At 40.5% G+C, this 14962-nt stretch overlaps 1 protein-coding gene across 1 annotated transcript in view; it reads right to left on the reverse strand.

Moving 5' to 3' along the window:
* znf804a (zinc finger protein 804A) overlaps positions 1–12175 on the reverse strand; it is a 75727-nt gene extending 63552 nt beyond the window's left edge. The window contains exon 1 of the mRNA XM_065292817.2: positions 11533–12175. Coding sequence (XP_065148889.2) covers positions 11533–11643 — 111 coding nt within the window. The 5' untranslated portion in view covers positions 11644–12175. The remainder of the gene's footprint in view (positions 1–11532) is intronic.
* Positions 12176–14962: the final 2787 nt, after the last annotated feature.

The following is a 14962-nucleotide window of genomic DNA, read 5'->3' on the forward strand; positions in this document are numbered from 1 at the left end:
GGACAGCTGCATTTAGAGGCAGCGAGCCGTAATACCGCGTGCTAGCTAAGCCGTTAAGAGACCTCACCACTGTGGGGAAAGGAGCGAGGGACTCCGCGAGCGTGGAGCACGAGTGGCTGTGCTATGACAGAGGCAGGGGCAGACCGCCCGTGTTTGCTTGTCGTATGCATCTATCCAGGTCTACGGTTCCCCGCTTGTTCATCTCAACAAGAGAGGAACGGCAGAGGGGAGCAGCAACACAGACAGAACAGCCATGCGTCGTGACGGTATCACCCGATGCACTCGGGGGATTAATATATGTGCCAGAGATCTCGCCACTGAATGTGAGAGGAGCGAAGGGACTCTGTAAGCATGAACGGTTGCGGTGTGACAGAACACAGGGGGGGTTAGTCCGTGTGTGCTTGTCTATGCATCCATCTAGTCTCATGGCTCGCCGTGTGTTCATCCCGGCGAGAGAGGAACAGCAGGGGGAGCACGAAACATGGATAAGACAACCAAAGCATAAGCGCGGTCCCGGCGTGGGAGGTGCCAGACCGGTAACGCGCTCGGAGGAAATTCATAGCAGAGAGGCTCACCGAGCCGCTGTGCTGGACGCTATTACAACAGCGCCTGCTCTTTTAGCTTATAGCTTTATATTAAAAATATTGATCTTACCGGGCGGCCGCAGGGGAGACCTCGTCAGGCGTGTGTCCGCTGCACAGGGCTCGTACCACGGCAAGCGAAGGCTATCTTCGGTTCTCGGCCGGAAAGCGGCAGGGGAAGACGCTAGACCTGGACTCTGCTATCTTCGGTTCTCAGCCGGAAAACGGCAGGGGAAGACGCTAGGCCTGGACTCCGCTGCAGGGCTTTTGTCAACGGCGAGGTAAGGCTTCTTCTTTTTCTTCGGAGCAGCGAGAGGTTCGCGCTGAAGGAGAAAATAATGAGCTCCTGACGATTGAACCGCACTTATATAGGGACGCGTTCCTCCCGCGCGCGGGTTCAAACGTCATTGGTCTGTACTTTGTACAGACGTTAACCAATAGGCTTCAGTCACGGAGTAAACAGGAGTTTCCCCCATAGCGTCAGCTAACTGACGCAATGCGAAGTGAACCGTATTGAAAGGGAACCTACAAATGTCCTCAGATGTTGTCTACAACATTTAAGGAGATTGCAGTGGAATCATTTGAATGCATTATCACTTTATTGTGTGTTATCACTATGGATCATTGATTCCACCTCTACACATAAAAAAACTCATTTCGGTAAGTTGTTTTATCTCTCTGTCAGACACTTTCTTTTTAAATGTGTTGTTTTTCCACCAAAATAAAATGCAAATTGGGACAGACTTTGTTGTAGTCTGAGTAAACATTATGTATACCCTATCTACTATTCAAGCAAAGACATCCAATAAAAATTACCTTCCTCTTGGGCCTATAAAACATTTAAGGCATTACCATTATAATAATAATAGCACATACTTGATATTGAAAGTGTTTTTATATATAAAAAATAATCATGTACATTTAGCACTGACTACAGACCCACCACAATGATTGAGTCTAAAAAAAAAATGGAGATGAGAAATTCATAAAAAAGCCATTTGTTTTCCCATAAATGTCTCTAGTGTAAAAAACATCAAAGATAAATATAAAAAAAGACGAATAGAAAAATCTGCATGCTTTGTTAGGGATTTTTATAACTATTTAAAAGTGCGATCACAACACAGCCTGTGTACAGTACTGTATTTGTTTATTATTCAGTGGCCAAGGCTGAAATATCAGTTATTATCACAATTTTAGACACTGGTCTATGAAATATGTAGTCTACATGGTGCTTAGTGTGTCCTGTCACTTCTGAAGTTGCATTGCACATATGAACACAAATCAATCCTATAACCGCAAGTCTGACTGTGTCTCCCAGATCAAAATGATTTCCGATTAAAAGGTGACTGGCAGGAGACCGCACAGGCGTCACCACACCAGCCTGAATCTGTGTTGCCCAGAGATGAAGGTGATGATGCTGGAAAAATTATCAACCGCAAATAGAGACCTCAAATCAGTCTCCTTGGTTTAGAGGAAAAATATAAGAAGATCCACTCAAAAGAATACCAGCATACTTTTCAGAGATGAGGAGTTTAATCCAGCCATCTAGCTACTATTATTAGAGCAAAAGCATGATAGTGTGTATGTGAGTATGGGTAATGTTTACAATACTGGTGAATCTGTGCTGTACTTTCACAGTACAAGAAATTACTTTTGCAAACCAGAAGATCACTTAACCTGCCAGTAACTTAAACACTCTAATACGTTTTACATTTTTGCTGTAAATAAATAGTAAAAAATTGTGTTTTTTAAGCCCTAACTCTTTGAATTTTTTTGGAAATCCTATATTATGTTCTTAAATGGCAAGTTTTATTGTGACAACATACCCCACATGCATTTGTCGGGCTATACAAAGTTCTATAGATTTTAATAGCCAAACACATAAATAGATTTTATATAAAGAAAACTGGAGTCAAAAAGTGACAACTAGCCATGGTAATTCAGAGAGAAAGTTATAAGAGGTGGAGTGAGAAGCAGCAGACGACAACCAAAAGCGGCACAGAAGTTAATTGACTAGAGTCAAAGACCCAGTGTCTATTCACCGCTCCTGATAAAATCGTTGCTTGAAGCTTGAATTATCTGAACACTAGAAAGGAAACAGAGGTATACGTTCAGTGAACACCCACACGTTTAACCCAGCGCTCATCAGAAACACTGCGATCACCTGGAGGGTTCTTTGCTGTTCCTCTCTGCACCTCTCCATCTGTGCTCAATCGCTAATGCTCGTGTTCCTCACCCTGCTCTCGGTGCTGAGGAAAACAGATTCGGTAAACAGAGGGGTGGGCAACAGCGACGCCTCGATGAGCTGAGGGCCTGATGCTGCGTTACTCAGTGTTTACAAGCTCACTTAGCCTGCGACACGGTTTTTTCAAGAAATGCTTCACTTGTATCAAGCATCCAATCAAGAGAGACGAGGCAGCTGGGATGCTCAGCATTATAATATCACTCAAAGGAATGGAGAACATTAAAAGGCTCTCAGCACTCATATTGCGGTGAGTGGTTATGAGCAACGATGGGACTCGTTCAATTACAGGCAATACCGCAGGGCTCTCTTTCCAGCCCTTAACCTGTACTTTCCTTTACATGTTGCATATTTCACCCTACCTCTATATTAGAGATGGTGGGTGATGATGGTTAACTAATCTACTATCCAACAACCAACCTGGCAATCAATGCAGGTGAGTAGCGTACTACATCTACAGAAATCTTTCCCCGTATTTTCTGTTCTTTTGCTATTTTTAGCCATGATGCGATAAAGAGCGTCCTAACAAACTATTAGACAGTTTGCTGTGTAAAATTAAATCAGGTTAAATTGTCTTTAAATTTATTTCATTCATGCTTTAAGCAGACACTTAGATAGCAACTTACATTTGCAATTAACCCTTTAGGCGCCAGAGGTTTTTTCCTAAAACGTTTAATTTTGACATGTTACTTTCAAAAGGCTATATCTTAAACGTGATAAGAGATAGAGACTTTATGTAAATTAGAGAAATATTAAGGATGACACACTTTATGGAGGGGAATAAAATGTCCCATTAAATTTGCATATTATGACGTCATATGTGGCAGCCATCTTGAATTTTTATGAAAAGTCACATGTTTGAATGATAAAATGCAGCACTTCTTCCCCCCAAAAATGTCCCTAACCTTCTGTATGCTATATTGCACAATACTGAATGCTCAGGTAAATACTAAGTAGTAAACAAACTGATCTGCGCGTCGATAGACTAACGTTATGCATAATGGCTCCTCCTCTGCCCCGTGTAACACCGCCTCTGCTCCTGCTACGAGCCGCATGGCCAGATCTGCCTCGCATGCGCCCCGAGTGGAGAGAATTTGCACAGCTGGGACTATTGCCTTTACTGTCGCCGTGATTGTGATGAGGTACACGGGACGGAGCACTGGAAGTCGGCCGCTCGCCCGACAGACTCCCAGGGCCCGCTCGGGAAGACGCAGCTCGCTCTACATTGCTTGCACAGTAAAAAGACTGGACGCGCATATTACCTCCAGCCTCATTCCCCACACCTGTAACACGCTTGCTTACCCGATGAATTCTCCGACCCCGTGTAACATTCCCACCACTGACATTGGGCAAAGGATTTATCATTTGTGCTTGGTGTATAGCTACACTTTCACTTTGCCAGCTGCATGATTGCAAAGCAGGGGCGCGTCTGAATCGTGGTCACTAAATGAATCACCAGCATCTTCTGAAGGCAGATATTCCCCTTCAGAATCATTGTCAGCGAATATAAGACCCAACACTTCATTGCAGGTAAGCTTTTTTGATGCCATTATATGATCATGTATTGAAAAAACTCGCTGAGGTTATCGCTCTGATAAAATGACTCACTTGCACACTAGCTATGCTGTTGCGCACTTCAATGCGCTCTTGCTCTAAGAGTTTGTATAAAAGCATGCTGTTTTTCTGAGTCCGGTATAAAGTATGACATGTCTGCCATCTAGTGGAGGGGGCGGATGAACGAAATTTGACACCCTATGTGACAAAATCGGCAGTTACATTCAGTGACGCATCTTGTCGACAAAAGTCGACCGTGGCGCCTAGAGGGTTAAGCTCCACGTTTTTGCATATTGCCCCCTTGGGAATCGAACCCAGCACTTTTGCACTGGTAACACAATGCTTCCCAATCAGTAGTCCATTTACAGTAGTGGCTAATATAAACACACTAATATAACCAGGGCCGGAAATTTGTACAATATTTGGTCACATTCTTTCTTATACCGTTTTTTAAAACCTAGTTAGTGTGTAATGTTGCTATAATAGCATAAATAATACCTGTAAAATGATTAAACTCAAAGTTCACCGCCAGGCAAATAATTTTCTTTAACAGAATTTGCCTTTTAAAGCCTACAGGTACAGCGAACGGCCGGTTTGGACAACAGCCCTCGACTTCCCAAATGAATGACGTCAATAAAACAGTTTTTAACTAAACTCCGCCCACAGGAATACGTCAGTCGCCAGCTTTGGCTCAAACGGCTCTGCTAAGCTAAGCTTCTGTCAAATAACAACACAAACAAGCTACACAATCACAACTTGTTATGTATTTCTGAAGGAGGGACTTCAAAAAACAAGGAAGACATCAGCCCGTTTTTAGGACAGTGAAAACAACGCTATAGAGATAAGTAAATTGTGCGAAACATGAACACATGTTATATGGCACACTGTAAACACAATCAAAGCTTAAAAAACACAGAAAGAACGGGAGGTTTGAGATTGTTTTATGTCATACATTTTCTTTGGTTTTGGGGCGAAGGGATGCACTCTCCACAAAGTTTAAGACCACTGGATTAAACCATCAAAATATGAAGTGTATGGTACAAATTGGACAACACTACACTTATAGGAGTAGTTTCTCGGACAGGGTTTAGATTAATCCAGGACAATGTGTTTTTAAAGTGCACCTATTCCATTGCAAAAAAAAAAACAATGTTATTTTGTATATTTGGTATAATACGTGTTTGTGTGGTTTATGGTAAAAAAACACACACATTATTTACCACATACCATACATTCTTGTAGCTTCAGATTTCCCTTTTCCTGAAAAGCACAGATTTTGTACAAAACTGTCCCTGATTGGCCAGCTAATCTGTACGTTGTGATTGGCCTGAATACCTCCGATGTCAGCCGGAAATGTGACGCTCCTTACCATCTTTGAAAGATTCGCTCACAATGCAATGCTAACAGGAGTTAACTTACAGGAGTCCGAAACGGGAGGAATTATGTGATAATGTCGGTCTTGTCTACATCACCAATCCCAGGAAGTAAACTTTTACCTAAAATCTGTGTGTTTGTTGTAGCCAAGAAAAGAGATTTACGTTGAAGATGATAACTCGCGTCATGGTTTACTTTGGGGTTTGTACCTTTTGCATATCGTTAACATGTACTAATACACACTTACACCAAAGGAAATGTAAAATCGTGATTTGGACCATGGGGGCTCTTTAAATTAAGTCAGCTCAAACATGCATTTTAGTTTGAGACTAGGATAAGCCCTGTCCGGGAAACATCCCTTAAGATGTTTATTGGACAAAATAAGTTGTCAAAAAGTCAAAGCACAGCGCATTAAGGAATCTACATAAAAAAGCAAAAAGCTCACAGGGTAATAAATCATACATTGACTAAAATGTCATCTGTTATTAATGTTTGTTAAACCTCTTTTGTTGGTAGCATTTTGTAGTCATTGTCCTGGGCTGTCTATATAAACTTTGCACATGTGTTATACTCCAAACACACCAATATGCATACATTACAAACTTTTTAATGCATCTTTAATAAAATATTTGAATAAAGAGCAAAGATCTCAAATGTTTAAAGTTGGCCACTTTTGGCCACTACTGCAAAAACACTTTGAGATAGACATCTTTGGTTGTTTTTGGTTTTTATTGAGTCAACAATAACTCATTCAATACAAAAGTGCATTGCAAGACCCATGCGTTCTGCATTCGTATTGATATTTTTGAACAAAATAACATGTCTTTGAACTGCAGCACAGTGGCCGACCATAGAAAGACTTAAACATCACAGTTTTTCAGGGTCAAAGTGGATCTGTCACGGGGTATATTGAATACAGTATATGGTACGACGTGAAACATCCCCTAGGAGGTATGAAACGCTGGAAGCAAGCTTCTGTTCATTGTCCTTCGGTCTTACTGTACAAGGCCGGGGCTCAGGGCCGGGAGGGTATTTTTACTCCACTGCTTACGAGAGCAAAACCTTCCGACGTTTGGAAAATGCCTGTCAAAGTTCAAGCGATCATACGGAGACAGTTGAGAGCAGGGGATTGTCTCGCAAAGTTGCACCAAAACAGCAGGTAAATTATAGATCCTCTGATTCACGACCAGTCTGGATTAAATATTTATGAGGGTAAAAGACAACAGTAGGGTTGTCTGCGTAAGATTACGGCAAACGTTTCATCCCCTAACATCAGGTGAGCTGGATACAGAATGGGAAGAGGGTAAAACTGCCATGCCACTGTGTAATTGTGCTATTATACCTCAGCAGTCAGCCTACAGTGAAACCCAGCTGTGCCTTTGTGCTATCTAAGTACACAGTTTATTCAATGGGGTATTTTCAGGGAATCAGTGTGAAAATGGGTTCACCGTCAACTGAAAACATGGGATTAGCACTTTTATAAGGCCCCTAGAATCTGCCCTCCAAAGAAAGGAGGAGAACAACACAACCAGGGCAAAAGATTTGATTTGTCACAGTGAATACCTTCAAAACACACACACACAGAGAAAAACAAATACTGCAGGGTTTTGGAGAGACTGATTCCATTGTTATAAAGTTAACAGCGCTGTGAAATGAAATTGATGCAGCACTAGAAGCAAAACGCCACATTCGGGGTATTTAAATGAACCTGGCGTTTATGAGAAACAGAAGGCCATGAATGGAGCGAATTTTAATCAGCTAAGTGTGAGCGTGTACGCGTGCCAAACATTTGTCTCTGGCGTGTGTAAAGTTAACTGCATCTGTCTGCATTCAGCAGCGATGACAAGCACAGGCTTTTTCATGTCTGTAAATAATGCATGCTGGCGATATCTAAACGCTCGATTCTACCCCATGCACACCTGGACGGGGCAGCTCAACGAAAGGTTGCGAGGCTAATCGTCCTCGCTACTACATTAATTACCCCGGTGCACAGGGCCGGGTGACGGCACGACCCGAATTTCTGCTATAATTCTCAATTAGGAAGGAATTCAGAGCAGAGCATCCGTGCCTCGTGCCCCATAACGCAAATTGCCAGATGAGCAGGAAAAGACAAAGGGTAAGAGGAACATAATAACATTTTGGCCTTTTTCTCTCTCTCTCATAACCTTCTCTCTCTCTCTCTCTCTTTTGCTCTGTGATTAAGTAAGTCTGCTGCTGCCTCAGCTCTGCACACAAGCACATAGAGGCGACTGTGATTACAGCTTTGTGGACTGTGCATGATGAGCTATGTGCTTTGGACGGTGGCACAGAAATGCCAGAGGCAGTGTAGTAAACTGGGCATATCACAAGGTACAAAGACACAAAAAACACAAAAAATCCCACTGCAGTTTCATTAGCCTTACAATTTAGCAACCAATTGAATGTCTGTAACCTCTGCGCAATCAGCGCAGGACTGACCATCACACCTGCTTATACTGCTAGACCGCACGAATCTGCCAATAGAGGCATTGTGGCCATATATATGTGAAAGCATTCAGCGTTAGGTTCCTTTCACAGAGCACAATAGCGTCTGAAAGTGGCATCACTGAGTGGAAATGGATGCAGTCGCTTCTATGGATGCTCACATCACGGCTCAGTGGGGAGATGGGCTGACTTAGCAGCGACTGTGAGGAAATCGATATGAGTGCTGAAATAACCCTATTGATATGCATATTCATGGAGGCTAAAGCTGAGGGAAAATTCCACTCAGAAACCGGTGCTCACTTTAGTCCACTGACATGGCTTAGCTTTACACAGATTCTCAGTGAATTTACTACAGTAGGAGTGTATATAAAAAAAGTGACTTGACAGACTTTAAAATAGGTGGTGTATGGTAACATTTCAAATAACTGGTTTTATTGTAGCCAAAAAATATTTAATATGACAATCAAGGTGATACATTGGGTTTTTATAAATACATTTCCTACGCAAAGGTTGTGATAACTATAAAAACAAACTTTATGGAGGAATGGGCTTGAAGGGTGGGATCTGATGATGATTCATGTACGCACACTTGCAAGTGATCTGTGATTTATAAAGGGAACATTGCTTTGTTTTATGAGTCTAAATATTTTTTGGCATTTGCCATTTTTGGCTTTTGTGCGTATGTAGACTTTTAGTAAGAAAACTACGAACAGTTTTATAAATGAGAGACCCCTGGTCAGGTAACAAATTTATCAATTTTACAGTGCATGAACAGAACAAAAGAAATAAAAACAATGATAATGAAAATGTTGGAATTTAAAGCAAAAAATATACAATACAATACTTAATATTAAAAAAGAAAAATAATAATAATAAGTCTATTAAACTTTGAAATTTTCTTTATTTGTTCCCACTTTTTTAAAGAGACACAGAGTCTTTATTTAAATGTATTTCATTATTTTAACTTTTATTACAAAAAAATCGACATTATTTAATTAAAACTATTAAAAAAAAAGCTTTTATAAAACTTTTTTTCAGCATAGTCGTAATAAAACATTTGTGACCCTGGACCACAAAAACAGTCGTAAGTCGCACAGGTATATTTGTAGAAAAAGCCAAAAATATATTGGGTTGAAATGATTGATTTTACTTTTATGGCAAAATCATTATTTTATTATGTAAAGATCATGTTGCATAAATATATTTTGTACATATTCTACTGCACTCTTAGAATGAATGTGTTAAAAACAACACATTAGTGTTGATTCTGGAACAGCACACGAAATGTGTTGTCCCACCTCTGTGTTGTTATTGAAACAACACATTTTGTGTTATTTTTAACACAACTTGTGTTATATTTTAACACAAAATCAACACAAAATTACACATAATGTGTTAAAAGCTTGACGCACAAAGAGTGTGTTATTATATTATTTATCAATCTAAAACTATATAAAAATATAAGAAAACATATAATTAAACTTTTAATGACTGTATACATTATTAAAATTAATACTATATGACAAAAGTAACTACATCAAATTGTTAAACACTGTAACATGCACTGTTTTGTGTCATTTTCTTTTAATTATCTCAGTTATTCATTTATATCTGCTTTGATGTAAAAGATATATCACGTTGATTACATCTGTCAAGACTAAAAAATGTTTACGGCCAGGATCTTTCAAGCAGACATAATTTTGACACTTAAGCACAATTTATTTAGTTTTCTTTCTCTGAAACATTAACAACAGGTGAATTTGCACGTATGAACCAAGCTCTCCGGTGCATGAAAAAAGTCTAGGCACATGGAAAGCACGTACAGTACATCTATTTACAGAGACAGTTTTCCCTGAATGGTTCTCTATTTGACTGTATAAAGCAGAAGTCCACTGTAGCATGAGAGTGACTGTTGGAGTGGTACTGTTATTAGCCTCCTATTATGCACAAGCGTCTCACCTCCTCTCCCTGTCTCTGTGTCGGAGCCACTTTGAACAAATGTTCTACGGCACAAAGCTTTCCGTTTGGACTAAAATATCACTGCACCAGGAGAGAGAGCCAGATGGCAGTGCACCAGCGCTGGGATAAGCACAGCTTCATACGCTGTCTTTCATTCTTACACAACTAAGTGTGCACGCTTGTATGTGTGTGCGAGAGAGAGAGATTTACAGCTGCTTTATGCAGCCGAGAAAGTATTGGCTGAAATTTACAGCGTTCTTGAGCCCGGACAGTGATGCATGCATGCACACAATGCTCCACGGTAATTCTACATTCAATGGCAGCAGGTTTTCTCCGCTGAACCCGGTAATTGCATTGAGATCGAGCCGCCAACGGGTGCGAAAAGTCATTCTACTTTCCCTCCATACTGAAGAAACAATCTGTTGCTGCATTCACAGTTATGAACGTTCTCTTAGCATTAGCCCTTCAGCTGGAAGCAGGAGGCAGATGAGCGGCATTGACTCTTGATCCTTAGCCAAGAGCCTCAATATTTCATCTCCAATCATTTCTGATTCTTTTGAGAGTAGGAGACTGCTGTCAAGAAAGCTCTGTTCCCCCGACTGACAGAGATGACACGAGCAGGCATGAGAGAAAAGCAGAGTATTGCGCAGTTAAAAGCTTTGAAAGATGCTTCTCTTCATTTAACAGCTTTGAAAGATGCATCCTTTCTGTAACTGAGTGCTTTAATTCAATTACACTGTATGGCGGCATCATTCATTGTATAATCCTGCTTAACTTGGCAACAAATTAAGGAAACAGGCTTTAGACTGCTCTAGAGTAATTATGAAAAATGTATATTTTACTTACCCTGGTTTTAATATAAAATTCCCTTTTTGCGGTGCCCTAGATATAGTGGCTTTAGAAGTGTTTACGCGGAAATAGAGGCAGTTTTGTGCTAGCAGAAAAAGAGGATTATTTTGAGCAAAGACAGAATAAATCCCAGGCCATGACTGGGTGTAGAGATTAATTTTATCCTTATCCATCTGTTAGAAATTTAGTAATGGCTCCTGGTTAAAGCCGCATTTACTTTCTCCATCTGCGACTCAGGAAGTATGTTAAAGTAATTGATTTTACTCATTGCAACATACTTTTACCAGATGGCAGAACTATGGATTAGTTCACATTTCACATCAATGTTCCTGTTACAATGTAATGCTCATGTAATTAACATGTAATAGCATGTAATTTGCTTATAATTCTTATTTTAACTCAAGTATATCATTGGTTTGTAATAACGTCACATGTATAACCACACTAATTGAAAGTTTTTCTTTGCAAACTCTCCAAAACCCAATATCCAAAAATAAATGTGATAGTTACCAAATGTTTGTTGCCATTCTTGCTCAGGGGACCTCGAAAAACTCCTTTGATGTTTCGAAAGTGTCCATTGCTGAGGTGCGTGGAGCTGATAACAATATAGTAACACGCCATGGAGGACCTGAAGCTTCCATGCACAGAGTCCAAGCAAAACAAGTCCAGTCAACAAGCCTCTTGTTTTTGTTTGCTTACTCTATGTTTCTTTCAGATGACTGGCATGAGCTTACTTTCCTCTTAGTCAGGAGCGTGTTTCCTCATCCTCTGGGATCTTTAAACATCAGAGCCTCATTTCAGTTCAGTCTTTTACAATCGCTTTGTGCCGCTTTGTTTTCTCCTGGTTATCAAGATGCGTTATCCCACTCTTTCGTCTTCAGTACGGCTGCAGTTAAAGTAACACGGTGCTCTCTGGTTCTTTGCTCATCTCAGTGGCGCCTCTCTGTGCCGATCTGAAGCGTGTCTGGACTGAGTCTACAGCTCGGCACACAAGTGATATGCGCTAGTGAGAGAGCTCCGCTGGGTCTGACGAAGGAAAGCATGGTGTTATAGTGCGCCGTGCATTGCCGGTCCAGTGAACGGGGCCAATGGCGAACAAGCCCCTGGTCTGATGGTGAGGACTGGGATGAGAATTGCATCTGTCACACGCTACTCGTTCAGATCCACTGAGTCAGCCCCTACCCACCAGCCAACCAGGATTCAGCATCTTTAGCTCTCGCACACCCCCTCTCTCTCTCTCATTAGTCTCTCTCTCACTCTCGCTCTCTCTCATTCTTTCTCTGTAAGGAGCTGAGGCAGCAGTCCAGAGCAGGTAAAAGAGGCTGAGACACACTTCAGATGCTTCAGTACTTGTTACGTTCATTCGCATCCATCTTTCATCACCTTAATCTGCTCGAGATAAGATATAAAAAGATTTATGTGTTCTGTGGACACAGATACATGGAAATCAAACGTCCCAGGTGTGATTTAAATGCATGGGATATTTCCTAATGAGAAAATGAACAAATCCATAAAGCAATTGCTAGAGAATTGATTTGCACGCTGATATATAGAATGAAAGATTTATGACTTTTAAAAAGAAATTACATTATTGATTACATGTGATTTTTTTACTTATTTATTATTAAATAATATAAGAAACATTTGGAAAAAAAATATTGGGAATTTTAGAAAAGAATGTATCTGGAATCCGGTGTCAGAGTCAGTGCAAGTATTGCATGTCTGAGTAAGGACTACACAGACTACAGCACTAAATAGAGAGAGAGAGCAAGATAAAAAGAAAGACAGATAGATCCCTACAAGCTCCTACAGAGCGTGTGTATGTATGTGTGCTTAGAGAGAGAGAAAGAGAGAGAGAGAGAGAGAGAGAGAGAGAGAGAGAGAGAGAGAGAGAGAGAGAGAGAGAGAGAGAGGTCCCCTCCCACCCCCCAATTTTAGAAGAGCAATAATGCCTCGTAACTAAGCAACGCAGTTTCTGAATCAATTCTAAATTGCATACAGTAGAGGAGGCAGATGTAAGGGGCAAGATGAGTGGGTGCACACATGTAGATTGGTGTCTTACAATATGGTAAGATTAATTGTACGTGGTAACTTTTCAAAAAACAGACAGAAAGCTCTAAAGTACTGTATGTCATTCACAGACCATATTAAGGAAAGCTACAGTTACAAGAAGACGTCTTGGCATGTTCGAACCTACAGCATAATTGAGCGGAGTGGAAGACAGATATGTTGGAAAGCACTCTGACCAACTGCCAATTAAAATGAACCATCAGGGGCTGATCTGAAATGGGAGAACAAATGCCGTTCTTCATTTTATGAGTTTCTGAACCGGCTCTCGAAAATGATTCCTTCATGCAGGGGCGAGTCTAGATGCCATTAAAAACAAATTGATCCCAGAGACCGCGGTAAAGTCGGAGTTGTATTTCTCAGGAACACCACCATACAATTTATATAACAAGAACAGCAGGAGGAGACAAGCTACAGAGAGGAGGTCTACAGATAACTGGCTCTAGAGACTTACAACAAAAACACAAAATGCTTTTTTCTATTATTATGCTGCTATGTTGTGTTTTATCCCAGACCGAAATAAATGTATGTCCCAGATACATTTCATTTTTAAGCAGTTGGGTCAAATGCATATGGAATACCATTTACACTCACTCTACTATCAAACGGCAACTACTTTTGATGAAATGTTAATCATATTTAAGTCTTATCAAAGTATTTTTGAACTGATTAAACACTAGGTACAATACAGTAAAAATGTGTCCTTGTTACAATGTACATTCTAAATATGCTTGTATTGTCAATCCATAATTGGGTCAAATATGGAAAACCCACTGTTGGGTTATAAATAACCATCTCTTACAATAACCCATCTCTTCCGCAACACCTGACTTACTTATATAGAGTTCAATATCTTTTTCTATGTTTTTCTTTTCTATTCTAAAAAAAAAAACTGAGCTATGTGTACTGTGTTAGGCTTGGTAAGACTAGTTTTATTGCACTTATGTATTGCTGTTCTTGTTTTGGTATTTTAATTTCTCCTGCTTAATGACTAAATGTAAATAACCCTATATATGCTTGGTTGTTGTTATCCAACTATGGCTTGAAACAACCCAACATTTTTTGAGTGTATACATTTAAAGTCCCACTGTGGTAAAATCAAGTTTTTATTGTTGTTTATATGACTATGTGGTGTTTTTAAGATGCTTTAAGACAAACCATGTGCAAATTCCTCATTTAACACCATTGCTTAGTATTTCATCCATATATTTGTGTTTTCCAAAGACATCTTTTTCCTGTGGTTTGAAATCGCCTTGGTTTGCTATGTCACAAACATGTAACCTATTACCAGTGGCGGATCTAGAACATTTCAACTGGGGGGGGGGGGGCAATTTGGGGCCAGTTGTACTGTTAGAGGGGCCAGTTACATTTAAACCTTATTCTTGTCATATCATTTTCTGCACTAAAGGCATTAACGGGCCAAATACCATGTTTATGACACTGTCTAATTACGGATGTAAAAAGCAACAATCGCAAAAAAATTGTAAAAATATTTTCACACCCCACACTTAGGGGGACCACAAGGGGTCCAAGCTTGTTGTCACAGGGGCACTGGCCCCCGCTGGCCCCTCCCTAGAACCGCCACTGCCTATCACATCATCACATTGTGCTAAACTCATGTACAGTGTGTAATAGTCTTACCTGTTAGCATTAGCGCTAAAAACAATTAGTGCTGCAGACGTGCAAATCACGTATGCATTGTGACACCGGACTTGGCAGTTATGTGTCTGAAACTACAGAAATGGAAAAGGGTGGAGGAGGGGACTAACGCGCAGATTCATAACTATGGTCCAAGCTGTGCGATTGAGTAGAGGCGGAGACTAATTTGTATATTCAGTGATCCGCCTATACTAAACGGGGGAATTGCATTCAA

This window comes from Paramisgurnus dabryanus, chromosome 15, assembly GCF_030506205.2.
Source record: "Paramisgurnus dabryanus chromosome 15, PD_genome_1.1, whole genome shotgun sequence".
In the NCBI taxonomy this organism is placed as follows: Eukaryota; Metazoa; Chordata; class Actinopteri; order Cypriniformes; family Cobitidae; genus Paramisgurnus; species Paramisgurnus dabryanus.